We start from the raw sequence: 26,913 nt of genomic DNA, 5'->3' as shown, positions 1-26,913 counted from the left end.
AGCAAGATTTCATCTTTTCTATCTTCCATGTATCACCTAGGTTAAACTACAACATTTTGATTTTCTGGTGTAATATGTTCACTGCAACAATATGATGCCTTACAGTAAATTTCTCTTGTTACTGAGAGTAGAGGTCACATCAGAGCATATCATACATATACAGGAGATAAAATGGAGGCAATGGAAAGTCTACAGGGATAGTTGACTATGCTGACTGGATTGTACCATACAGTTTATAGGGGAGGCATGATGGCGGAGGGGAAGGGGGCATGATGGTGAGTCTCTAGCAGCAGCCACCGCCAGCTTGGCTGCCCCCTGCGCCGCCACCCCCGCCCAGGGCTGGGTTTGACGGGGAATGTTGTGGTCCAATCTTGATACCATTGGCCTGGAAGGGGAGAAAAAAATAGGATTTCATGTCAGGATTCAGAATGATACTTAAGGCCATACTGATTTGATTATATGGATGGCATTGCTTTGGGCACCCAAACTCAAAAGGTGTTGCCTTCATCATGATGTGTAAGTGGTCAGGAAGATTAAACAACACACAGAACAAGGTGTACTAAACAATGGATACTTTATTTTTGTCCTTTCAACTTTCCCTAATTAGTATCCATTTTTATATCTTTTTTTGATCAATTTACAGCATACATTTGCTCATTTTACAGCTTCTTTGTATGATCTACAGTAACTGTAATGTTGCAATTTTTTTTTGAAATTGACAAAAATTGATGCACATGGATGTCATCTATATAAACAAGTCAACGTGCCTTATATTCCCTAGCTTTGCAAAACTTTGTCACCACCAGTTTCGCAACTTTTCTGATGATATATAGTTACATTCTTCCAACAAACCTACACTACCACTGAAACATCTTCCTCACACCAGGCCCATGCTATCGGGGTCATTTAAGGCCAAATGCTTTCTAAAGATAGTCTCCCGACGCCTACGTGATTTATGCTACCATTGCTCTTGAACTTTTCAAGGACCTGGGAGGGATTAAAGTGGCATGTTGCTCGGGGCAAAGGCTAAGCTTAACTTATGTCAAGCAAATGGTTCCGACTTTTCAACAGTTCTAAGTGATAGCAAAACTCGGATACGATTTGACTGATTCTCCCTTTCAAGATCACTTAAGAATGCTAACCTACTGCCTAACCTAACCTTTAACCTAACCTAACCTTTAACCTAGCCTAGCCTTTAACCTAACCTAACCTTTAACCTAACCTAACCTATAACCTAAGCTTTTAAGCTAACCTAACCTACATATAACAAATACAATCCAGATGAAAACAGGCTATCTCAACTAAGAGAAAGTTAATATTTCCTCCAAGTTAAGAAAGTATGAACATATAATACCTCGTTGTTGATATCAAAGACACCTTCCTGAATCTTCTCGTAGATCTCCTTGGCTGTGTTGATGAAAGCCTGTAAAGGAGAAAGGAAAATTTTACACTATCTGAACTTAAAACGTATGTTTACTTTAGAGCTTTGGGGATCAATGAGAGAGAACAAATGTAGGTGGGAGGAAGCAGGATGGCCAGAGGCAAACTAAATATGCTACAGGTCAACACATTCACTAATCCACATGTACTATTTGCACTGGGTACTGTAAATGCTATTGAGTTTGTGGTGATTTTCTTTCTCAGTAGGAAGAAAAGCTAGTACTTGCAGTGGTTTGCAGTAGCGCTATAGTCACATTATCATACTGTACTACACAATAATGGATACGGTGCACTTTTCAATTTCAAGCAGTCACTGCAAAACCCGAGAACATAAATCCACTGCGAAAATTTGAAGAACTACAGTACTCTCTCCATTTTACCCATTTCAGGGGGGGATTTTAAAGACAGACTCAACGAATGGCCCTCTATTACTGATCAGTGATCCTGAAAAATTGTTGTGTCTTCTCATCGAGTCATTAACTTTGGTATCAAGCAAAAATCCATTCACTCTCCGTTGAAATGAGAATTTTCGTTTGAAGAAGATCCATTTTCTGTAGAGTGCATGAACCTATTGAAGGAACGTGTAGAGATTTAGAACCCAGAGATTACAGGAAACACACTGCATTTAACAGTTGAGAGCCAAGGTTCTAGCTGCGAAGATAGTTGCTGTCTTTTGGAATGGAGGGATAGCAAGCCTTTTCAGCCATGGGTGCTGACAGGTAAGTTGTATTAGCACACACACACGAGGAAGCACCCATTCTACACAATAGATTTTAAGTCACTCAGTGATTTCCTATGTCTGGAGTCCTTGTTGTCAACACAGAGGACATGTTGCTGTTGTTTCCCTTTCTTTCTCTTTCTGTTGCTTCTTCTTCTTTGTATGTATTCTCCTCTCCTTTGAACTTTGTGTGGGGACAACTCTTAATCGACCTTTAGTTTTCTACAGGTGACTTGTAATGGGTGCAATGTTTACCAAAAATGTTGGGTAAGAAGACACTTCCTGCCACTCATGATTGGACTGGTTTGGCTGGAAGTAGCCTGATCCTGGCATTGTGTCTAGCTCTAACCTTATCAAAGCAGGAGTCTAAACCAAACCCTGTTTGAGACCTAAAACATCTCACGTGGGCCCAGGCCCTAGGTTCAGGACAGGCTTTGTTCTCAGACGTCTGGCTGGAAAACTTTCACAGCAGTTTGACCTCCAAAGAAAGAACCCCGGACTTTGTTGACAGTTTATATGTAATTGATTGGCAGTGTGAGTTGCAAGCACCAGATCCTGCATGTCCCACAACAGAATGGCCAGCCATGAATAGCACAAAGTATGCCAGGGTCTGAGACCATGACCTGACTTGTGTTACTCCTTCAAAAGAGCTGTGTAGGCTGGCAGAACCTGGCAGATGCTTTCCCACAGTGCTACCCTCCGCAGCCTGTAGTGTCTGTCTTTCATGAGCAGGGGTTACATGCTTGCCTCGACCCTTGACCTTTCCAGGTCAGTTCTACACCCTGCACAAGCTGTGACCAATCACAGGGATGGGACACTTCAGCAAAGGCTGCAGGAGGGGTCCCTGAAATAAGGTTATGTCTTTAATACAAAATGATGAAGTCTAAGTCTTTGACCTTGTCATATCTCTATGTAGATCTTGTTTAAAAATAGCCAAGTGGTGCTAATGGCAATGTCGTTCACTGGGAAAGGTACTTGTTGCCTGAGCAATGCACAGGCTAAGGATATTGTCAATAGTTCTGCAAATGTTCATCATGCAAATGCTCACTGTGCACTAATGTTCATATTATTTTAACATTAGATAGGTTATGATGAACATGAAACAGCTGCAATACTTTCTTTTGCTCAAACTCAAGACTTTCCAGCTGGATTTTGCACCTGTACTCCATCTGTTGATCATGACAAATTACAACAACCTGTTCGGGCAAATTCCTTCAGCAGCTAATATGTTGGTTGATTAATACCTCATATATCAATGATATCATTATCACAAACATGATCATGTGGTCATATCTATTAATTTCCAGTATTGTATATTTTGTACATATTGTAAAATCTTTTTTTTAAATTTCATCTTCAAATTAGAATTAATAATAATATGTTCTGTAAGCCACACAGACCTTTCCATCCAAAATTCTGGAGTCCTCCTTCAGAGTCCTACATGTTTACTGATCAACACTGGGTCCCCTCCCTATACACAGCCCAAGTCACCATGGGATGCCAGAAAATGTCAGGGCTCATTTCAAAGGGCTTGCCATTAGCAGTGACCCGTGGACAACCTTTCCACCTTTACCCCACATTTGCAGTAAGAAACACCCTCCAAAATACCACCCCGGCACCAGCTTTTACAGCCCTGTATTTCACAGTAGTGTAAGGAGGTGCATGCCCGTCCTGGACAGTTTGCTGGTGGTAAGATATTGTACTGAGAATCAGGATTTGGTACAGTCCATGTCAGGGTGATGAATGGAGCAGGTGGTGGCCACTTGACCCCCTGTGATGGATGGTCTAGCCCCCATGGGACCCTACAGCCTGCCTCAGCCAACCACGTCCCTGGGCAGTGATCAAGTTACCCTGCAGGGGTGATTAGTAGGCAGGAGGCAGGGAGCAGGCCTGACATTTACCACAGCCTGATTAATCATGCAAGGACCTGCCCATACAGTGCAGCAGCAGGGTTGAACTGGGACCTTTTCAAACATGGTGGAAGAAAACTTACCAGGGATCCTTCCTGACAGGGACCTCAAGTAGTCTCCATTTGAACATAAAGTTTTTGTCGAGTTAATTGTGTCTGAATCTTTATACAACTACAGTAGTCTATCAAAGTATCAAAACAGGAGAAAGACAAACTCCATGATGAGCCCTGGGGTCATCAATTTGGTACCCTGTGAGCAGTGACCTGATGGAGGGTGTGGTGGGGTTTGGGAGATAGTGTGTCTGTAATGTTGTTATGGTCAGCTGGTAGAAGAGAGCGTCAATATTAATAGAGTAGAGTAGTAGCATAATGTTGCTGCAACAAAACTTTCTGGACAGAGATCTCATACAAAATATGTCTAAATCTTCAAATTTTACATGACATACACAAATATGATATATTTACTAACAATGCACACTTCCTCTGTGAACTATATCTCTTGATTCTATTAAACTACAGTTGCAGGAAATTTCTCATGGGACCAGTCTGTCTAAGTTTAGGTTCTTGTGCAAACAAAGGATCTACAAATTTCAGCACCTAGCCACTTCTCTCTCCTGGATCCTACATCAAAGTTGCCCTGGCCACAGGCCTGGGGATAAAGGCCCTGTTTAGGGCAAATCCCAGGCTTACAGGCTTTATACTGCAATGTGAGACCCATGGACTTGAAAGACTTGGAATGTTTGTGTTGTGTTAGGACCTTTAGTGACAGCAGGGAGTGTTGGGAGCTCCTGGGCTATTTGCCAGCTATGCTAAACCCAGTGTTGACATCCCACCAGGTACATTGAGCCATCAACATGCCGCAGGGTGTTGGAAAGGGGACCAACTCATCAAGACAATTCAGCCCTTTACCAACTCAGCCCAACACCCTGGTCAACTCGGCCAGGGTTAGGGTCAGGGTGTTTTTAATAGGTCAGGTTGACCAGGGTGTTGGGCTGATTTGGTCTAATAAGCCATGGGCGAGTTAGTAAAGGGCTGAAGCGTTCGACATCAGTAGGAAAGGGGAGAAGAGGACAGGGATGTAGCAGGTAGATGTAAACCTGGGGCTAGCCAGTGTAGCAGGCCAGAAAATACACCTGGCAGGAATATGCCCGGACACGCATACTCTGGCCAGGGGTATAGTCTGGTCTGCTACACTGGGATGAACAGGTAAGCAGATTTCTGAACAACAAAATGTGCCAAAACCAGAGCTACTGTAACTCTAAGGACATTTGGAAACAGTGACAGACATGAGAGGGGAACATTAGTTATATATATATGCAATCTCCATTGAATCATTTTACCCACCTCCTCTACATTGGCAGCAGTTTTAGCAGAAGTTTCCATGAAGATCAGCCCATGTTCCCGTGCAAAAGCCTCGCCCTCTTCCTTCTTGACCTCACGTCTGCTCTCCAGGTCACTGTGTGCCAAGGACAAGACAGTATCAATATCACACAATCCAATTATCTTCTGCATTATTCTGAGGCCATACTGATTTGATTACATGGATCACATCCTCTTGGCACCCCTAAACTGATGCGAGCATGCGAAAAAAAGAAGTTGAGGAAAAAGAAAAAGTTGTTTTATTAGAGATCTAAGTCGCCAGGAAAGTTGAACAAATGACTGAACACGCAGAACATGGTCTACAGTGTATTCATTACCATACTGATATCACCCCAACAGTAAACTTTGTGATGACAAATCATATCTTTCTGTACAATTTATTCAAGTGTAAGCCTTCCCTGAGCTGCTTATTTTGGGGTCAGACTAGATTGTTTCTCTATGACCTCCCTTGACTTCTAAAAATATGTGTACAGGTAACCGCCAAGCCTACCAGACCTTTATACAACTTCGTAATGTTTTATAAGCTATATACATGGTGCATAATATTGTGTGATGACTCGGGCACAAAATGGATCTTGCATCCAATTTGGTACTCAGTGGTACCTTCCTCCTCATCCCCCTAACCATTTACACAGGTCATGGCATCTGTGCCCACCGATAAACTGCCGGGCACCAAGCTCTTTTGTTTTCAGGGGACCTGACGGCCCTAACCACTTCATTTCATGCCTGAAGTGCAAAATTGTCAGACAGGGCCCTAAATCAGCATGGCGAGGGCAGGTGGCTGTGTTCCCCACAATTATCATCTACTTTGTCCGCCAGTCGTTCCACGAGCTGGAATGGATTACGAACCATTTGGTCCGGAGAATAACAAATAGAGGCAAAGGCCTTTTGTCATCGGAACCTGCCTCCTTTGAATAAAGGACACTCACTGCCCATGGCTATATTTATCTGAGGGAAACCTTAAACAATAAGCACATTAAATGAAATGGTGGGGAAAACTGTGCTGCAAGTACTGTACTTAACTCAATTCCACTTGCTTCTGGCAAATCATCTTTTGTTGAAAGTCATACAGATGTGTGAACAGCTTATGTGTTATTTCATTAACAGTAACTGGGAGCACCAACATTTAGGTGATGGTGTTGAGCAGGGGTCCATACAACTTTAATGCACTTGTTACACAGCAGGTAACCAATGTCATTATCCAAGGACAAATTGCTTTGCAGCTCTCAATACCACACACAAAGAACTGTACATACATGTACGTATACATATATACAGATGACTATTTCTACTTCAAAACCATGTCTCCATAGTATATTTCCATGCTTCTTCCCACACAAAGAAGCACTGGACATGGTCTTATATGAAATGCTTGCATTTGTGAGGTAAAAAAAGTTGATGTAGGAAAACAAAATCAACCATGCAAAAGTATCAGGGAAGTTTGTTTTTGTGACTGAAGTACGTACAACAGTACCAACATCATTATGAAAACATGTAAACACCAGGCAACCTTGGCCATGTCTCCTACACATCTGTTCTGTCTCACTCTGCCCTTTCCTGCAGTCCTAAAAGCCCACAGCCTGACAGATGTGGGAGCTTGGCCCCTCCCCGTGTTGATATGAGTAAGTGAATCACCTGGACACCTTCTGTCACCTAACAAAAGTGAACAATGACCCAGAACCGTGACCTGTGATCTCTTTTTCTCTTCCAATATTTTTGCGTGGGGTTTTTACTTTGAGCTTTTGCGGCAGCCAGGTGTTAGCTGCACAAATTACTTCCACTTTCCCGACTGCCGAGTTGGTGAACAAATAACAAATTGTGTGTAGTGTGCAAAGGATGGAGTGTGTGGTCTGGGTGCACGTGGCTCTCTCTGCGCAGAGTTGGGAACAAAACAGTGCAGAAGGCTCTCGCTGGGGAGTAAAGGCTGAGTGCATTATCCAGAGACAGACTGCCTGCTGGGGAGACATGTGACCCACACTGTTCAACAACAAGTCTGACTAATGTCTGGGTAGAAAGAGCAGGTGTGCTGGGGACCAGGGGGAGATCCATTAAATATCCTAAAACAGGGATGGTTCAGAAGTGGTAGAGATGGGGTTGGACGTAATTCAATCATTTCAGACTCATCTTCAATGTTAATGGCAAATAGCATCAAAGATGCTGTAAAAAAATAACTTGCAGCTTTTAGAATCTAGAGAATATTGAAGCTTAATTGTCACATAACAGACAAAAATTGCATCTGACCTTTGTATTTTCGCATGAAAACTTTAAAGATTATGTTTCATTCTTTGCCCTTTTTGGTTGTTTTCTTGTAAAACTTTAAGATCTCTTTGTTCAGGTTATTCTCGTAAGTACTACTGTATTTGCCTTGAGACTAGTTTAGAATAGTGAGCCAGTTCCAATTGAATGCCAAGTTTTATACACATTTTATGGTGGCAAATGGTAAACATGAAACAACACTAATATGATGAAGTCATTAAATATTGTACATGTATGAATTACACCAATAATCTGCAAACTACATAATGCCACCTCTGTAACATTGCCTGTACCAAAGATGTGCTTCTTATCACCTAATCCCAGTGTATGCCTTAATTATGCTAATGACTTGTATGGTGTTTACATAATATAGCTCATGACCTAGTGCACAGGTCATAGACACAGTCTACTTGATTCCTATCAATATTGCAAACAAACACAGAGATAGGGGCAATGTCATTCTGTTCTTCATATACAGTTCATAATATCATGGTGGGGCATATAATGGGTAAAGGAAGCTATCGAATAGAAAGGTACAGTTTTGAAAATCAACTTCTTGTTTTTGTTTTGTAAAACTTTGTTATTGATAATGGTCGAAGATGCCAAAGCTTTGTCTAATTTTTCAACTTTCATGCACAACAGACCTTCATCCCTTTGATATGGTAATCTTTTCATCCAATAATCCTATATAAGCTGTGTAAAAAATCCTTTTCCGTAAACCCAGGCAAGGTTGTGCAGGGGACACACAGAGAGACAAATGTTCGATCCTGTCACAAACAGTTCCCCTGCAAACCCTGATGGATGCTGCCACAAGCTAAACAATGTGGGCAGATGAGACCAAATGGAATGAGCGATTGATTGGATATTTCACTCTCCTCACCTATGATGACCTCACCCCTAATGGCAGTGAAAAGTAGGTCAAACCCTGGGCAGGTGGCATGCTAATCCAGCCTGCCTGCTGCAATGGATTACTAAATGGTTTGGGAATCCCCATGAGGATTGGGATTCCTGCAGAATACATACATGGAGAGGGTCTAGTAGAAAAGGGATCTGTCACAGGACTGGGTGGATCATAGGGGCTGCAATTTTGGGTGGGTTGGCTGGGTCAATGATAATATTCTATTCTTTACATGGGTCTGTTGCCTGGGGGTAAATTCGAGAATAGAAACTTACAACAAAGTTACAAACATTGAGCATGGATGTTATCGACTGCAGCAAAAACCTCCAGTACTGACTACATATACAGTAAGAAATTTTGTGCATTCCGGTTTTGCTAAAGGTTTCTTCAGTTCATAAACCAAATCAAACCTCTCAATGGCTGTTTGTCCTTTTAATTTCTCCTTCACTTTGTCTACCTAGTTTTAATAACACAAACTGCTAATCCGAAAAAGTAGAGACATCAAAGAGGTAGAGACACAACAATGAATTTCAACTTCCAATCTCTCAACAGCAGGCAACTAGTGAAGTGAAACCTCTAAAATGTCGCACTATTTAATATCATATTTAATCCATAATGTCCATTAGTGTTAAAAACGTACTATACTAGTAAAACGAAAATGATAATCTAAAAATTACTTTCCAAGTTTACAGCCATTTTTATGATGCCTTGTAAGGGCTTTGTCATATTTTCTATGTTCCGGGGAAACATCCGTAGGATAATAATGTTTTGTTCCAGATAACCACTCCCGACAGCTGGCAGATCCACCCTTTCACCTGGGGGCGACAGGTGAGATACTCTAAAAACCATTATCATGTCTCCTTTCTGCACTTGATTACCACAAAGCTAAATCATGGCATACATTCCTGCACATTAAATCCAATCAACAGCCTCGTCTGTCCATATTTTAGAGAGATTTTTATACAGGTCCTGTTGGTCTGTTTGAAAGATGAAGATTAACTTCATTAAGAAAAAAACTGTCACCCAAACTTTTTATTTTCAATTTTACAAGTATTTTCACAACCTTTCAATATTACTCCTTCTTGGTTTGACAGGCTTGTATGATCTCATGCATTTAATGGTTTGCTTCACTGGCATCTGGCATACAAATAACCTTAAGTTTTATTTCTTTTCTCCACAGGAGATTCCAGATGAGAAATATTCTCAATCCCTTCCCCCAAGTACTTTCAAATGGTATAGCCCAACTGAAATATCACCAATAGAAAATGTAAACATCAACTTCAGTGTTTACTCGAACAAATAATATAAAGCTTTTCTTATGACATAAAGACACATTTTAATACTTAACATTTCCAAAATACATGACAGAATATTCAACCCATACTGCACTTACAAATGCTGCAGATACAACTTCATACAAGTATAAATTCTTGTACAGTGAATATATAGTTATTCACTGTAGAGCACTTAATGACCTTTCAACAATAAGTATTCCCTGGAGGGGCTGAAGTGGGCACTGATAATAACGGATTAGACCTCTCATATACCGTTCCATAAAAACAGAGTTAGTGGGCGCCACTACTACGCACTAAAGCAATGCTGAATAACATGAGTAAAATCAGGCACACAGCCTTTATGTATGTCTACATTATTGTGTTATTAGCCTGCAAATGGTTAGCACATAATGATTATTAAGTTGAACAGAGATGTGGATTTCTGGCAGGTTCTTTTGATTTTTTGGTCATACTGTTTGAAGAGTATTTGGATTATGTTTCAAGCTTCTTTGTGTGAAGGTTATGGTGATAACCTTTGTAATCTGCATAGGGCTTATGTGTACAATATGCCATGGGCATAAGCAAACAAAAGTTAATAGGGAAGGTGTAGACACGCATCCATGATGGTACATTTTTAACTACATTAATCTTCAGAGGGATGTCTATACAACATTGCTGTCCACCAAAGTAATATTCTGTACCTTATCATGCTCTAGGCTATTTGCAATTACTAGCCCCCTCCCCAAAAAGGACAAAACTTAAACATGTTTTTTGTTGCTCCTTTGAAACATTTCTGCTTGGAGAATATCTTAATGGGAAAACCATAACAGAAAACTTACATTGTTGGTGAAAGAAAAGAAAAACATTATCTACTTGGCTGATGTCTTCAACAAGCTGTTCTTGCAAGTAAACCCATGCTCTGTTATATGAGAACAGGAGAAGAGATGTTTGGAGCACAATTGATTTGATCTCAAACATAAAAACAATGCCGTCAGGATCATATCGCCGGCACCAGGCAGCGCAAAGTGACAGTAAAAAGTGATGAAAATCCCACAAAGTGGCGAGGCAATCAGGAGAGGTTTGTCCCCAGAGAGGCTTGCGCATTAACTGGGGAGGGGTTTTCATCAGGATGGGTGTATGCCACCTTCCTATGGAACATGCCCAGCCACTAATAATACAGGCCATAAAAGTATGCTTTCTACACCTAGGGGAAACATGAACACAGGAGGGAAGTGGTAAACACATGGAAAATGGGCTCTTCAATAGATAGGAGGAACACAAAAGGAGGATTGATAATATCATGATATACATTCAAAACAACTATGGCAATGGGATGTTTTTTTCATAATAAAAAAGGAGTCAATAAAGACTACACTAATGAAAGAATCAGGAAGCTAAAGCACACTCTAGTATATCTTTATTGCTTTACATCAAGGATTGAATGAGAGAAAGAGTTTTGTGAAGACGTGTATGTAAACACTGACATGTTTTCTGGTAATACCTGTGAAAACTGTTCAGTACAAACCTAGTGTTTCACACCATGAGGTGGTTTACAGGGTTTACATACAAACAGACAATCAAACAAAACTCAGTGCTGTGCGAATGGTTGGCACAACAGAAAAAGTAGAAAATCACTACTCCAACAGAAACTGCAAAAGAGATGTGAGGAAAATTTGCCTTACCATAAAGTGACAAAAGTAGAGAGTAAGTTGGATTATCTGTACCTCTTGTTGCCGATGAGCATGATGACCATGTTGGAGTTGGAGTGCTGACGGGCATCCTCCAGCCAGGTGGTCAAGTGGTTGAATGTGTCCCGCCTGAAAAAGTTCCACATTTAATGTATTCTTGTAGATTTCTGTATTAGTAGTACAGCGTTCGAAATACCCATCTGCAATCTGCAAAATGCATAAAGATTTTCAAGATTGCAGAAGAAAAATTAAACAATCTGCAATTTTGCAGAAGAAAAAAATCAGACTCGGGATTCAATGGCTCTCAATTCAGGAGATTATAATTTATATAGACTTACTAGTAAGCAAACTAGCGGCGTTGCAGATATAAACTGAAACCCACACCGCCGCGCAAGATGGCGGCGTTTCGGTGCGTTCCGACTGCCTGGTGCTACTTGAGGTCAGTTTTTTCGGGGGGTTTCGACACTTTCCGTGATAACTTCGGAGACGAATCAAGTGAGAAAATGTCAATTTCGTGCATTTCCGTCAACCCTCGCTAATCTCCGCGGTCACGATCTCGAGGTCGGCAAAAGTCGGGAAAAACAATTCCCGGATGTTTCTAGTATGTCGCAAGCATGCGATTTCTTCGGGGCCTGATCATGAACTCGGGGCATGGGCGCGATGACAGAAGGAACGAAACGGTGGCTGCTACATTAGTGTGTGGTCCTTCAAGCCCAGATGGCAGCGATGAAGTTGAGAACTACTCAGATAGATCTAGAGTACCGCCTTGCGTGGAGAAGGCGGGACATTTCCTCCTGTGCCGAGACAGTGGGGAGGGGGGCGCCCACGTGAAAAACAATAACATCCCCGGGCCGTCTTGAGGGCCGATTATTCGAACTCGGAGTCCGATGTTTAAAACGGATAGCAATTTTTCAAATTTATAAAAAATAAAATTACGCAGAGGGCAAGGTTTGCGTGAGGTTTCTTTATTTTGAATTTTTCATTATTTTCTCGATTTTTTCAAATCTTGTAATTTTTTCCGTGGGCCGTGGCTGTGATTTTTGTTACCACGGGTCGTGCGATCTAACATTACGCATCAGAGCACGTATTCCTTGCAGGGATACAATGTTCTTTTCCCCCTTTTCTGGCAGGTTGTTGAATTTTTCAAAATTTTAATACACATACTTAAATTATAAACAAATATTTGATTTGATTAATATTGAATAGATACGCTTTTGCTGTTGCAATTTTCGCTATTCATTTGAATATTTTTCACGCACATGTATGTTATTCCTGTTTCAAATTTTGGTAGTAAAATTTAAAGATAGAGTGAGAATAAAGAATAACAGCAATGTTGCAAAGCTAGATATGATGTAAATATAAGTACATATAGGCATTATCAAGTTGAGAAGGTGTCTTGTGTATTTGCAGAAAATATTTTCAAATTGCAGAAAAAAATTTTGACATTCTGCAATATTGCAGAACACTGAAAAAAAGTGTTTCTACCACTGGTAGTAGTTCGACATACGCTCCCTTGTATTTCCATACTGATTTGTTTATTTGAATAACATCCTCTGGGTAGCCTGAATTCAATCAAACTCCTGTAACGGCTCGCCGCCCTGTAAAGCGTGGAGAGGGGACAGAAACCCCCGGACAGCTGGAGTTTGCATTATACAGACTAATCCTCTGGGCACTCAGTTATCTTTCTTTTTTTTGTGCTTTCACATCTTTTTCTTTGACTTTGGAAGACTTCGTCCATTTGTATCTGATACATTTTGCCATTTATGGCATATATTTGCTCATTTGGCAGCATCTTTGTACGATTTACAGGCTGGTTGCAACCTTTTCTGGGCAACAGACAAACATTGATGCGAGCACGGATGCCATCCACATAATCAAGTCAGTGTCGCCTATACACCCGGAGAATGTCTCCTATCATGATTGATAGGCAGGATGCTCCAGGTTCAGCTCCACACTACAACTTTAATAAGTCATCCACAGTTGCACCTTTACCAGGTCATGGCCTCAGTGTAAAATCTAATATCATCTACAGATCTGGCTTAACAGGTAAGGCTGAGTTCACTGGGTAGGAAATATTGTCCCGGTGGGGACATGAAATGGGTCATATCATACCATGATGACAACCAAAACAAGGTGTAGTTATAATCTGGAGTCTCTTTATCAATATCCCAATTTCGAGACAAGCTCTGGACATTTTGTTCTGTCACAGCGTACTGACCTTGTGATGTCGTAGACGAGAAGCGCGCCTGCCGCACCTCGGTAGTACGACCGTGTGATGGAACGGAATGACTCTTGCCCAGCCTGTGTGGTCAGAACAACACAACGTAGTTACAGAAAACATAACACCATTTTCTGTATTGATAGATGTTGCTTGCACACCACACGTACTGTAGTATCAGCTTGACTTGTCAAGACTTCTTTATGTTATGAACATTGGTTTGATATTGTATAGCGTAGAATTTACTTGTACATTGTAATGGATTAATGTAACAAGCCAGGAGTCTTTTCAAACGCTCTGTATTACATTGTACATTGTATTTTTTTCATCAATATTGTATAGCTTAGAATTCACATGTAGATTGATATAACTAGCCAATAGTCTTAATGTTTTGCCTCACATTGCACCTGTTACAATTGTTGAAATTTGACTTGACTTTGTTCTCAAAGAAATAATCTACCCCTAATTGCCCCTATTCCAAGGGAAATACAGCATCTTCATTTGTACACAAAATACCACTCGTAGCCAGCATCCTTGTGATTACAAAAACAAACTTCCTAATCCCCTTGACAAAACACTAATTTCTATACACTCCATATCACATTGTGATGGGGAGCAATTAACAATGATAATCCAGATAACTTCTTTTGTATATTACATATGATAAGGTGTGCAGAAGGTCGGGAATCTATGATCTATTACCAGCCATATGGCACGACATGACATTTACATAAAAGTCAATTTCAGCAGGAAATCAGATTACATTTTATAACCGTGCATAATGAGGTCGGGAAATGAACCTGCAATGAGGTTATCTCTTCTGCTCTGCACCGCATCATTGGATTATGCAAATTAGCTTTCTTTTCATTCAGTAAGGTGTACAGTTTTGAATCTATCCCCTATTGGGAGTCTTTGGCTAAAGGCTAAACCATGAGGATTGAGTCTAACTCTAACTGGCTTTCAAATTTTGTCACCAAAATGACTGGCCATGAGCAAGAGATTTTACTTCTTGCTCAGGGTTTTCGTATTACATTTGAGATTGTCAAGTTTAGCATATGGCATGGTCTCTTGCTGTGAATTTGTCAAACCATGTTAACTATGACATGTATGCCATGTCTCTCCTCATTAATATGATTGTCATCATGGGGTAATTGAAAATGGGGGCTCTGTTAATGAAGAATGGTGGCATTCAACGTCACCATCAATATATCTGTTTTCACTGTTAACATAACATACCACCACAGCTAAAAACAGGAATGTCATCATATATGTAACACTGACGTTTGTACCAATAGCTTTTTAGAAATTCAGTGGCCGTCTGTGGACAATAGCTCTCCCTAGAGGCAAATTAGGGTACTGCAGCATGAAAGTCTGGCTTCTTGTGTTCTACACCCTAGCAGTGCCATCTAGCAGTATAATGTTGTACTGCACAAAGGGAGATGTCAAATGTCCTCTGGTGGACAAGAAAGATGCTGCTTTTACTATTTAAAAGTTTTATTAAAACAAAATTCATGGCCTTGACAATGATATAAACTAAACTAGAAATACAAGGAGTATAATGATTGTACATGGTGACATGTCCTACTTTACATGCTATGTCAAATCCTGTTAACTAATGAAAAAAATCTGTGTAAGGAAAACATATAAGACCTGTGCCAGCATGTTTGAGCAACTACAATCAAATTTACATTTATGACTTACCTATCTCTGTAATGGTGCACTTCCATTGACATCAGAAAAATCAATTTCTGTCTATACTTGTCTATTCATTCAATGCACATACATACAACATGCAGTGGAAAATTCTTCATTTGGATCAACCCGCTATATTGGGATCCTTACCGTATCCCAGATCTGTAGCTTGATCTGCTTGCCGTCAATTGTGATCATCCGTGCACCAAACTCGACACCTGGGAAAGAAGACAGCGGATGTACAGAACAGTGAAGACCTACAGAGTTCATCCATACAGTAGGAATATGACAAAAAATCTTAAAATGATACTTAAAACCCTGATATCAAGAAGCAGAAGGAAATTCTACTTGCAACCATATCTCTATACAATTTTTCAAAATTTGCCACAGAGCACAGGTTCGAAGTATAAAAACAAGTTAAAACTGAATCAAATACAATATTATTTGTACTGCCATACGTAAACGATCAAGGGTAGTACATATATCTACGGATGCTTGGCAATCACTGCAGTTCTTTGCAAAACTTGGCATGGTCTTGAACGTATAACTGAAAGGACTACCCTAAAGATTAATAAAATCAATAAAGAACCAAAAAAAATCAATAAAAAGAACGGCTATATCAAGAGTTTGACTTTATTGGTAAATTGTTATATAAAGAGATGTCTACAGACCCCATCCATCAGTGATTGAGATTTAAAATTTTAAGCTAAATCTGAATACTGTTGATTGTGAAACTTTTGCCATGGTTTGTTTTTCACATTTTTCATTCTCTACTGTAAATTTGAATATGTCTCCCATGGATGACTACTGTACAAAATAGTTCCAACTGCAAAATCAAAATACAGCAAAAACATCCCCTTTCCCCTTACTGCAGAATAAAACCACACAGAAATAAAGGAACGTTAAGTGTTTTCCCCAAAATTTGGTGGAGCAACATGTCTGTCCTGAACAGCAAACATGGCTACATTTGAGTTGTAACATTTGACAAAAACCCCAAACATGTCAAACCACTGGAAGAGAGGGCAGCTGGAATGTGTCATCCCTGACTGCATGGAACTGCATGGTCAGATGTAGTTACATGAGAAAAGCATGACTACGCACATAATAAGACTATACTTACCTATTGTGAGATCATGAACAGGCTGGAAACGTTTGTCTGTGAACTGCAACAGTAGGCAGGATTTTCCCACACCTTGAAAAACACAAATACAACTCAAGTCAACAACATTGTTTCTAAACAGATTGGGGCTACTCACTCACTCACTCACTCACTACGTCGAGCTCACTTGGAGTCATCTCATAACCAGTTGTTGCCATAACACTCTGTCGTCCATCGCTGCAGGCAGTTGATGTAGGTCCAAACTGCTGTCAGCTTCAAGTTGTTTGGGGATTCTTAACCAAATATATTGTATTATTCTCAACTCTGTTGTCTGGCAAGGAATAAAAAAAGTTATTGATGTTTTTGTCCTCTCTTTCGTGTCATGGAAATTCTTTCTGGGTAGGGGCAATGTAAAAAGTCTAATGGAGAACCCCAGTGATTAAATGTGTTCAACTTATACGTTGTGTCCAGTAGAAAACCAATGGGTTGTGGGACAACCATCACATCAGTACAGGCTACAAGCTTGCCTTGGTCTGTAGCCAGATCTGCACTTTAGAAATTAGGAGAAAGTCGTGGCATCAAATGGCCATGGGGCTACGCTAGCAGACACAAGATTCCCGGAAAGACATTGTGTCCTTGGGAAAGGCACTTTACATGACTTTCTCACCCAACCCAGGAGTAAACATGGGTCCCTGACTTTGGTTGGGGAGGTAAAAAGCAGTGAAAAGAGAGGGATAGGCTCCGCCTTCCAGTACGAATGCCCTGGACACAATGGATTACAACTCACTGCCCCTATGGCCTCAAATATTTTATGGGACTATCTCTTGATTTCCCTTTACCTTATGACAAAGGTTTCTAATGCTGTCATCATATGATGTTGTTGTAACAAAATGCTGTAGATGTTTTAAAACTCACTTAAACATAACACTCTGGCTAGAATACATGTACCAATACCTGTATACAGAGACCACGCATACCAGTTATTGCAATAACAAATCTACATAATAAGCTGCTCCACTGCCTGGGTCACATTCCAAACTTACCCTTGAACTGACATTTTGATGATGGCTTATGTGACCATGTTAGAAATACATGGGTTAAAAGCATTCTACATGTTACTTACAATTCAGGCAAATTTGTAAAATGTATTTACACATAACACACAAATAGACTGTTCATTACATCCGGGAAGGAGGTTCACTTCTGACAGGGAACTGTTTCTGGTAGCGCTTGTGTGTTTACACTTAAAAGTATAACGCAAGATCCTTTTGATGGATTTGTTATAATTTTGGCATGTGAAACATGGCGATTTTGGGCACCATAGTATTTTTTTCCAATCTGTTTCTTTTTTAAATTTTGATAGCCTGGACGCCAGACCCCAATTTCTATAAGTATAATACATATTGTGCATGTTTCTCAGGGTCTAACTCAGGGGGGCCTGTTGTAGAATTAGATATCCTTGGGGGCTTGTCCCTAGAGCAGAGGAGTTGGCCTGTGTTTTTTTTTTGAAGTCATATTCTGAAAGACAATTACTATTCAGACCTAACCATAGATCTGATTAAAATAACATTTTCTTCCACATGATTGTCTGCTGAATTCATTTGACACACCTGCAACCTGTATGATGCACCTGTAACCACCTGTCTATTCCAATGCCTGAAGTAACAAAGGGTACTTTCCATACCAATGATCCACAGAGTCAGAGACCTTATGAATATTTCAGTAGACAAATACCAATTACATTGTCAGTTAATACTGCAAGTCAGCTCCTAATGCATCTGGTTAAAAAAACACCTTGTATATATCCTTCACCAAGGAACCGCTTCCATATCCACAAGTCGCTTCCACAATAATGAATAATATGAGATGCTGATCACGAAGCTGGGTTCAAAATACTGAGTGCATGTGCACTTTTGTACACACCAAAGATTGGAGGTGTGCACCTAAATTTTGACTGTGGGTGTACCTTGATATTTGTGTAGAGTAACATACATTTAGGCACCATTGTACACAAGTGTAAAGCATATTCTTGGCATTTAGGTCAGAAAAAAGAAGAATAACTTATTTAGAATTTGGAAGTTAGGTATAGAATTTGGGTTCATTTATCTTATGTTGTGCACCTAACTCTTTTTCTATGCACCTGACTTTTTAGGTTAGGTGCACCAGTGCACATATTCTTGAAAATGAATTTCAGGCCCTATAAAGTCCCCAATTTTAAAGTTAGGTGCACCAGTGCACATTGTCAAAAATGAATTTCAAGCCTATGAACAAACATACCATGGTACATGCCCAATCTATAAAGTTTCACTTATATAGTATGATCTCAAATCCTGACCACACCATTGTATACAGAGGAGTGGATACCACTGTTGACAGTACTTTCAATTGCAAAAGGTAAGAAGATATTGACGTCACCAGACAAAAAACAAAAATCTAGGCTAGGTAAACAAATCTTACTTAAAACCAAATGGCCCATATAATGGTTTGAAAAAGTACTCAGGAGAATAACACACATGCAAATGGTCATTTTTATGGACAGGATATTGGGACATATGTGAGTACATATCTGGTTATTATAATTCATAAGTCATTACTATTCATTTCATTAAGCTGTTTTTCTCTTTTGGTACCATCTGTCACTTCTCTCGGGCTGCCACAAAGGCACACTAATAGTCGGCCATTTTGGCACACAATGGGCTTTCTAACCTCTGAAACAACAACGCTCAATTTGCAAACCTGTATGTACCTGGGGCCTGGTTCACATACTGGTTTAAAATCAGATGGTGTTTTTATTACAACTTTAAAAGATTATGACAACAGTTGAACAGTAATACCTGTTCTTAATACTAGTAATACAAAATCAAGTCATCTTTTCAAGTCACAGTAGCACTTTCATGCAAGGGTGCTACTGACTGTATGTTTACCATAACATATCATGACTCATGAGGGAACTTAAGAACTCACTTGCAAACTCTAAACAGTAGGGTCACATTTACCAACAGCAGAAATATGTATATGAACAGGGAAAATATGAAATGTACTATTGATAGCACTGTACTGATAATAAAGACAATCAAATTCAAAGGAACAGTTGTTGTTCACTAGCCTGGTAACCATCCAGGGTTACTTCTGTATTCTTATTAGCAGAGACAGAGACAGAAGAAACCTGGCTACAAGGCTCATAGTAGAACAGAAAAAAATAAAGACAAATTGTTGGTTGAAAAGTGATACAATTACAAGAGGCAGAAACAGTGCTCTCTCTGTAGTGTCAGGTTTATTCAGGCTGATAATAAGAGCCTTTGTCCGCTTTGATTTGTATACAAATTGTTTTGTCTTTTGCCATCCAATACTATTTTCCAGTTGGAAGCACTTACAGGAGGTAATGATAATCTTCAATTCTATAAGAAAACAAAAAAGTTCTTCTTGTCACACAGTTGTCGTTTCTAGGGATCTCAGAGTTTCAAATGTTAAGATATTACTCATCTTTTGATCATTAAAGGCATATAGACATGAAATACACAAAGGAACAATCCTTTGTGCAACCACGGGCTTTAGGCTACGGTATTTATGTTGGGTAACCGCCGCGGTACATGTTTTCGCTCAAATGCTCCCGAAGACAATTTCTCCCGTCGCTCACTCCGGAAATGCCCCCCCCCCCCTCATTAGCGGGGATGGTTTCTCCCGTCGTCCTTTGCTAATTACCTCTTACTTTCAAAGAAACACTGGGTAGGAAATCGGTGTTCTCAAAGAGCGTTACCACTTGAGGTGATTTCACTGAACGTCGTGGTGTAGCGGACCTTTTCGGTGCATTGTCGGGTATTTTGGGACTCAACTGACAACTTGAAGAGTTACAGCATATTAGCAAAAGCTAGACTACACAGCAGTCTGTTTGGATGTGAAGAACAGTTGGGTTTTCACTGTTTTTGTCTGATTTTCGTAGACGGAAATATACGATAGTTCTCGTGAAACCAAGGAGGGCAAAATATTATACTTGTGTTGGAAATATGTACCGCGGCTGCCGGCTGCAGCGTTTGTTGCCGCAGTGCTTTGGTACTCGCCGTTAGGGAGATCATCTTCCACGTTGTATTCTTGTAACTCAGTCTAATGTTACAAAGTCCTCCTCAAAGTACCTGAAATCGAAGTCGCTCCACACGAAGTCCACACGAAGTCATTATCGCCGGGTTGCACCCAGAAAAACAAAACACTCGGCGTGGGATGTATGCATATCAGAGTAATTAACACCTTGACGCGACTCACCCGCTATAATCATAGTACAATGAATACTTGTCCTATCCCCTCTCCTTCTATGTAAAACCTCCTTGGTGAAACAGAATCAAGTTTTTGTTTGTTTTGTTTGAACCTTTGTATACGAACGGATCGGTCGTTCTAAAAATATTACGTGGCTATTATTTATCCGACTGTTGCAGCACTTTGGTAAATGAATTGCCGATACGAGGCTTGAAATTTTTCGAATCGACTCATGATTGTGGGGAGGGTGGGGAAAAATATGCGACAACATGAGCTTCAGACGAGATGAAACGTCACAGGAATAAAACTTTGACGGGAACTGTGGTTCACAGGTCCAATTTTCCTCCCTCTGATTGGCTAGCCGTTATGTCATCATGTTTTGCAGCAGCGGCGTGCTGCGGCAGGAGCGGTACTGCTGGTAACCCTGTTACCCGGAAATCGAGCAAATTCCGACAATATAAAATGCCGTATATTTTTGTTGTTAACAACTTTTAGGCCCGCAATCTTCTCTAGATTGGTAGTAGATGTCTCGTCGATGATAAATCGTTTTAATGTTGTGAGCTGGATTACATAATTAAGCAGAAATTTGCGATATTTAAAACGTCCTTTCCCACCTATCTCGCCCCTACGGGGCTCGCCCAGACAGAGTTCGGCTTCACCGAACATTGCCGAAAACCGCCGAACACTGTTCGGCTCTCCGAACCCCCCGCTCGTGCCTTGAGCACCGCTTCGGGTTTCGCTCGGAAGCTTGGCACGGGTGATCCCCGCGCCGAGTACTTCGTCACGATCGGAACTTCAGCAGCTATTCAACGACAATACCTTTGCCTACCGCCTGTGGTGCAACTGACTCTCTAGCTGAACTTTAAAACCATAAGGCCATCACTGTATCAGCCCTGTAACTGGGCACCTTCCCTTGTCGGGCTTGTGACAATTGTTTGTTGTTTAAGATTCCCTTTCACTACAATCATTTATCATCTTGTCAAAAAACATACACTTTACACATTATCCTGTAGCCTTAACAACTACCCTTCTCAAGCTAGCAAGAAAAAAATGTTCCTTCTATATCTAAGAAAAAGTTATCAACACTCCCAACAGTAGAAAGCTAGCCTTACTTCAAGTAAGAACAAAGATTTCTCTTCCTTTGGATGATAGTAAGCCAGTTGAAAAATTGCAGTATGTGGTATAACAGTGGCAATAAGAAGGAATGATAGCTATGGTCTACCATAGATGATACTGTAAAGGCCAGTCATCCAGCCAAGGTAGTGATCAGTCATTCAGAGAAAGCTCTATGGTGTTTATACCAGACTAGCATGCTGATGTGGACTCCAGTCTCACTGTACCTACTCAATCTTAAATGTCCTTGGAATTGTTTATGAGAGCGTTAGAAAGTCTTGGATGTAGGTTACATCCTGTTACCTATATGTTCCAAATCATCTAATTGCTATATCCATCCTGAATTCATAATTTCTATACAACAGAAAGGTTGAACACAACAGGTGACGTAAGCATCGTTTTTACAGCTGATTTTTGACGTTTGAAAAAAATGGGTGCTTCTCCTTTTCAGTGCCCCAAGTGATTTCTCAGCTTGACAAAATCACCGTTAAGAGGAAAGTCTGCATAGAGTCAACGTAAAGGATTACGGGATTTAATGAACCTGTCCTTTCACTAACGATAGAAACATCATGCATGCAAATTTTGAACCTTTTCGAAAGGTGTGCCGCCATTTTGTTTTGGACCAAAACATTACGACAAAGAAACGATAAAACGCATGAAATCTACCTCTTTCTGTAGGGCAGAGGTTTCTTGGGTATGCCACATGGTCTGTACCAAACTCTACGGTCGGAGAAGACGTAAAACCAGAAGAAAACATTGCGAAGTAAATCGAATGAGGAGCGCGGCCATGTTTAAAGACAGACGTGACAACCTGCGCCATACGAGTCGACACTTTCCGTCCACATTTCGGCCAAACAGTCACCGAGTTTCTCAACATACTGACGTACATAGAATCTCTTAACACTCTTACCTGTATCGCCTATAATGATGTACTTGAAAAGGTACGCGTACGACATCTTTGCGGCTAATTTCTCTGTCGACTCGACTCCCAAAACCGATGAGGAAACCTAGGATGACGTCACCCAACTGCCTGGTGCACTATGGGAGCAGATCACGTGGTGACACGACACACTTCCGGGTTCAGGTGGGCATGTTGAAATTATTATCGGTTTATGTATAGTGACTAGTGAAATGAATTAGAGCTACTATTTTCTTACTGACTCTCCAGGCAGAGGAGGGGTTCTGGCTTGTTTTTTGACGTGTTTTTAGGCGTTTTTTCTCGGGCTTACTATTGGCGTTTTTTCTCGGGCTTTCTACTTTGTCATGTTTTTTTTTCTCTATAGAGACAGAAAAAACATGACAAAGTAGCCCGACACAAACGCCTAATTAGCTAAAAAAAACAAGCCGGAAACCCTCCTCTGCCTAGAGAGTAACTATTTCTTTCAAAATGAAAGAGACTTTTCATAGAATATGTAACGTTGTTGGCATTGATAACATTACAGTGATGTCATGAGATAGTGAGGCAGACGTTTCCTTGGTAAACTTTTCAACCTCTTTCTCTCAATATGAATACATCAAGGTTTTAAAAATTGATCCTAGGATACATCAAGTTTAAAGAACATGCAGTGCTATATATAACAAGCAATCCAAATTGGCTTGCTAGATAAAAAAATATGAAAATTATGTCTTTCACATTCATCACTGCTTCTGAAAAGTCAAACACTTCATAAAGTAAAAATTATTTCATAAAATATGACAGTAACAATTCAACCTATGAGACAAGCAATTGGTCATGTGACAACTGGGATTTTTAATCACTTAATGACTTCCAGTATCATCAGACATTTTCTCGTGTTTATGAGAAGCCAAATATTTTCACAAAAAATACACAAAAAAATCACTATTCAAAAACACACATCTATTCATATGCAAAACAATTTACGTGCAAAACAGCTATCAAAAATAATCAATTTTAGTACGTGAAGATTGCAAGCAGCAGATGTTCTACCACAAATGCCATATGAAAGACTGCAGTACTGACTGTAATTTTGAGGTAAAAGCAATTGATATACATCTACAAATATAAAGATGGAGGCCACTTTTTTTCAGTGATATGCATTTGCACTGTGGTGTCAAATTACATGTATACACAAATAATACTGTACATGCAAGTGCAGCAAAAATTTAAAGAACTATCCAGCACATTTCATGTACCAAGGACATTATATAGGATATAATGTCCTTGCATGTACAAAGGCAGCAAACACAAAGTACTGAGTATATGGAGCTCTCTTAGTCTGTAAAAAATAAATGGTCCTTATAGAAAATGAAAAAGTACTCATATCTGACAGTACAGATCAACTGTAATGATTGACAGAGCTAATACGTTTTGATTTAGCCACAAATCTTCACCTTTGGCAAAAATGTCTACGCTTTTGAAGGTAACAGGTTGAGTCTTGTCATATTGACTTTTGAAGATCAAGACAATGATGTAATTGATATTGCTGACTGACATTTGAGAAACTTAAATATCATTAGTGGATGTTACTGTTCACAATGAAAGTCATTTTCAAATTAATACAGATAAATTGCTCTACTACCAGTTACGGCCTGTGCATAGTGACAATGTATATGCAACTATGTAAAGTTCACATGTACATGTATTGATCTCATATGTACACAAATTGAAAAACAAACATGTGCTGGTAAAATTGCACTAAGTTAAAACAATGCATGAATCATATTTTACTTCTTCACCTGAACATGCTAAGTTATTACAACTAACTTTATTATCCTATCTACACATTCATATTCCTGGCAAAATCAAACTCATATTGAAGCGTCTTTTGATATCAGATTGCTTTAGCTTTGACACATCAGTAATTAGATGACCAAGAATCATCATCATCAACCACCCCAAAGTCAAAGCCACTGTCTTCCTCTGGGATCTGATCATCGTATGGATCCTGTCCCTGACCTCCACTGGCATTCTCCTCTGCAACAAGCATTTCATACTCTTCTGCTGCATACTTCTCCCAGTCAGACATGCCTGCTGTTTCTTCAGCTTCTTTCGCTGCCGCAAACGGGTCCCTCTGCTCGTGATCCAAATACTTATCCAGATTAAAGAAGGTGTCAAAGAAGATGTGGGTCATCTTACAAGCCTTGAGGTCAGCAAGCGTTATTTTGCTCTCACGCTTGGGTTTCACCATGTCCAGTACGGAGCATAAACAGTCTTCAAAGGGCATGGGTTCGATTCCCAGCTGTTCCATCTTGTTGTACTGTTCCTCGTAGAAATACTCCAGCTCGTACATGGACAAGACACCGTCACCGTCCAAGTCCATGCAGCGGAACCAGTACTCGACGGCTGTTGGGTACCTCTTGTCTTCCTCTGATAAGAGGAACCAGACAAAGTCCGGGTATCCCATACGCTCATCTTGAATGATACTGTTGCCCATTGTGACAGCACCAGAAAAGATGCGGTCCAGAATGCGGGGAGACAGGGCTCCATCATTATGTCGTGACAGGTCATCCTTACTGATGTACAGGTCATGATCTGTGTCCAGCTCCCAGAACTTACAGTAGATGACATAGAAGTGCTCATAGGAGAAATAGTCTGTGATCTGGTTGATGTCTTCTTCTTCTTCTAATGTGGCTATAACCTGAAAGACAAGTACAAAAAAGAAATAATCACTATCTGTGAAGTTGTTATATGCATACTTCAATCAACTTTTAATAAAACTCAAGTGCTTCTTACATTTTAATTCAATCAAATCCTGATGTTGTGATGAGACCTTTTATTTTTTTCTTTGTTCAACCATAAAGATAAGCACATAACAACGAAAGTACCTGTAACAAGTTGGATTTTCTTAGCTCCGGCACTGTGATTTTTCCTGACCACGAACGGTTGACACTGTAGAAGATCCTTGCTATGACAGTATGGAGGTATCTGGAGTGAAACTCTTGAGCTTCTTGTAGGAAAAGCAATCCTGGATGTGTGTCAATCAAGTCTTGCACAAAGGGAATGACATCTTCTGCAACAATGTAGTTCCCTTTTGTGGTACCAGGCTGTGGTTTGGCAAGCAGACGTATAAACTTGGATGCATCATCATGGCACGTTGTGAGAATGTTCCTCCATACGGGGATGAAGCTACTGGCTGTAACATAGGGAGCTCTGTCACCCCCACCTGCCAGAAATAGTAGTGCCTTCCAGTACAAGGGGCAACCGCAAGCTTTTGTTATTGCAGCAAACTGAGACTTGAACGCCTTCCCATCTTTGAATGTTTCAAACGTCTGCTTGATTCTCTGTAAGGTGGTCTCTGTGTTGTTGTTTGGAGAGGGACGGCCATGAGGGAAGTAGAACTGGGGTATGCGAGCACCAACAGAGGACACCGGTGTGCCTTTGGGCTTTTCTTTGACAGTCGGCGTCTTTGGCAGCTGCCGTTTGAAACTTCTCCTGCGCGGGCTACGTGGACTGACCATCTTCCCCGGGGTGGGGGAAGCAGGCGGGGTAGATGGGGATGCTGGCCGAAAAGATCGAGGGGAGACTCCTGATTTCTGAGGCGAGGTGATGAGGAGATCGCCCTCCCCCAGCTGCACATGTTGAAGGGTCTCTCGCAGGTCCTGCTGGGTGTCAGGGTCGCTCAGCCATTGTATAAAGAGTTCATCCACCTTCAGTTTCAGGACGGGAGTAAGGCCTCCTGAGCCTCTACCCACCATGATTACCATTTGTGCTGTATCCACAGAACTACCTTGTGCACTCAAAGAACTACATTCCCCATCCCACTAATAAAATTCTACATCAATGTATGTCATGTTTTGCAGCATTGCTTAGTTTCATACAGTCTGTAAAAAGCCTCAAAGTACTATATATGTTTGCAACAGTTCTTTCCTTAGTCTCAAAGGGTGAATCCTCTAACAGCACGTTAGTTATGTCTGAAGAACTTGAGACCCAGCCAGTTGAGAAACAGGAAGAACACGACAACAGGAGCAGTGATTGGAATCAGCAGACTGTAGTAGCACCAGTATGCAGGGTCAACACAT

At 40.5% G+C, this 26,913-nt stretch overlaps 2 protein-coding genes across 2 annotated transcripts; both read right to left on the bottom strand.

The window, feature by feature from the left end:
* On the bottom strand, positions 1-22,979 carry LOC136439019 (ras-related protein Rab-2A). The gene is made up of 8 exons (XM_066434121.1): positions 22,844-22,979; positions 16,594-16,665; positions 15,624-15,691; positions 13,782-13,864; positions 11,600-11,692; positions 5,412-5,523; positions 1,355-1,423; positions 1-385 (listed from the first exon to the last, which is right to left on the bottom strand). Exons 1-8 carry the CDS (start codon positions 22,887-22,889, stop codon positions 284-286), a joined length of 645 nt encoding a protein of 214 aa, XP_066290218.1. The 5' UTR covers positions 22,890-22,979; the 3' UTR covers positions 1-283.
* A 1,417-nt stretch (positions 22,980-24,396) lies between these two features.
* Positions 24,397-26,795, bottom strand: LOC136439016 (serine/threonine-protein phosphatase 2A regulatory subunit B'' subunit beta-like). Its single transcript, XM_066434116.1, has 2 exons — positions 25,720-26,795; positions 24,397-25,532 (listed from the first exon to the last, which is right to left on the bottom strand). Exons 1-2 carry the CDS (start codon positions 26,596-26,598, stop codon positions 24,750-24,752), a joined length of 1,662 nt encoding a protein of 553 aa, XP_066290213.1. The 5' UTR covers positions 26,599-26,795; the 3' UTR covers positions 24,397-24,749.
* Between the last annotated feature and the right edge of the window lie 118 nt (positions 26,796-26,913).

The sequence above is a fragment of the Branchiostoma lanceolatum genome, chromosome 7 (genome assembly GCF_035083965.1).
Source record: "Branchiostoma lanceolatum isolate klBraLanc5 chromosome 7, klBraLanc5.hap2, whole genome shotgun sequence".
Classification (NCBI taxonomy): Eukaryota; Metazoa; Chordata; class Leptocardii; order Amphioxiformes; family Branchiostomatidae; genus Branchiostoma; species Branchiostoma lanceolatum.
This window is presented reverse-complemented; position numbering and strand designations above follow the sequence as displayed.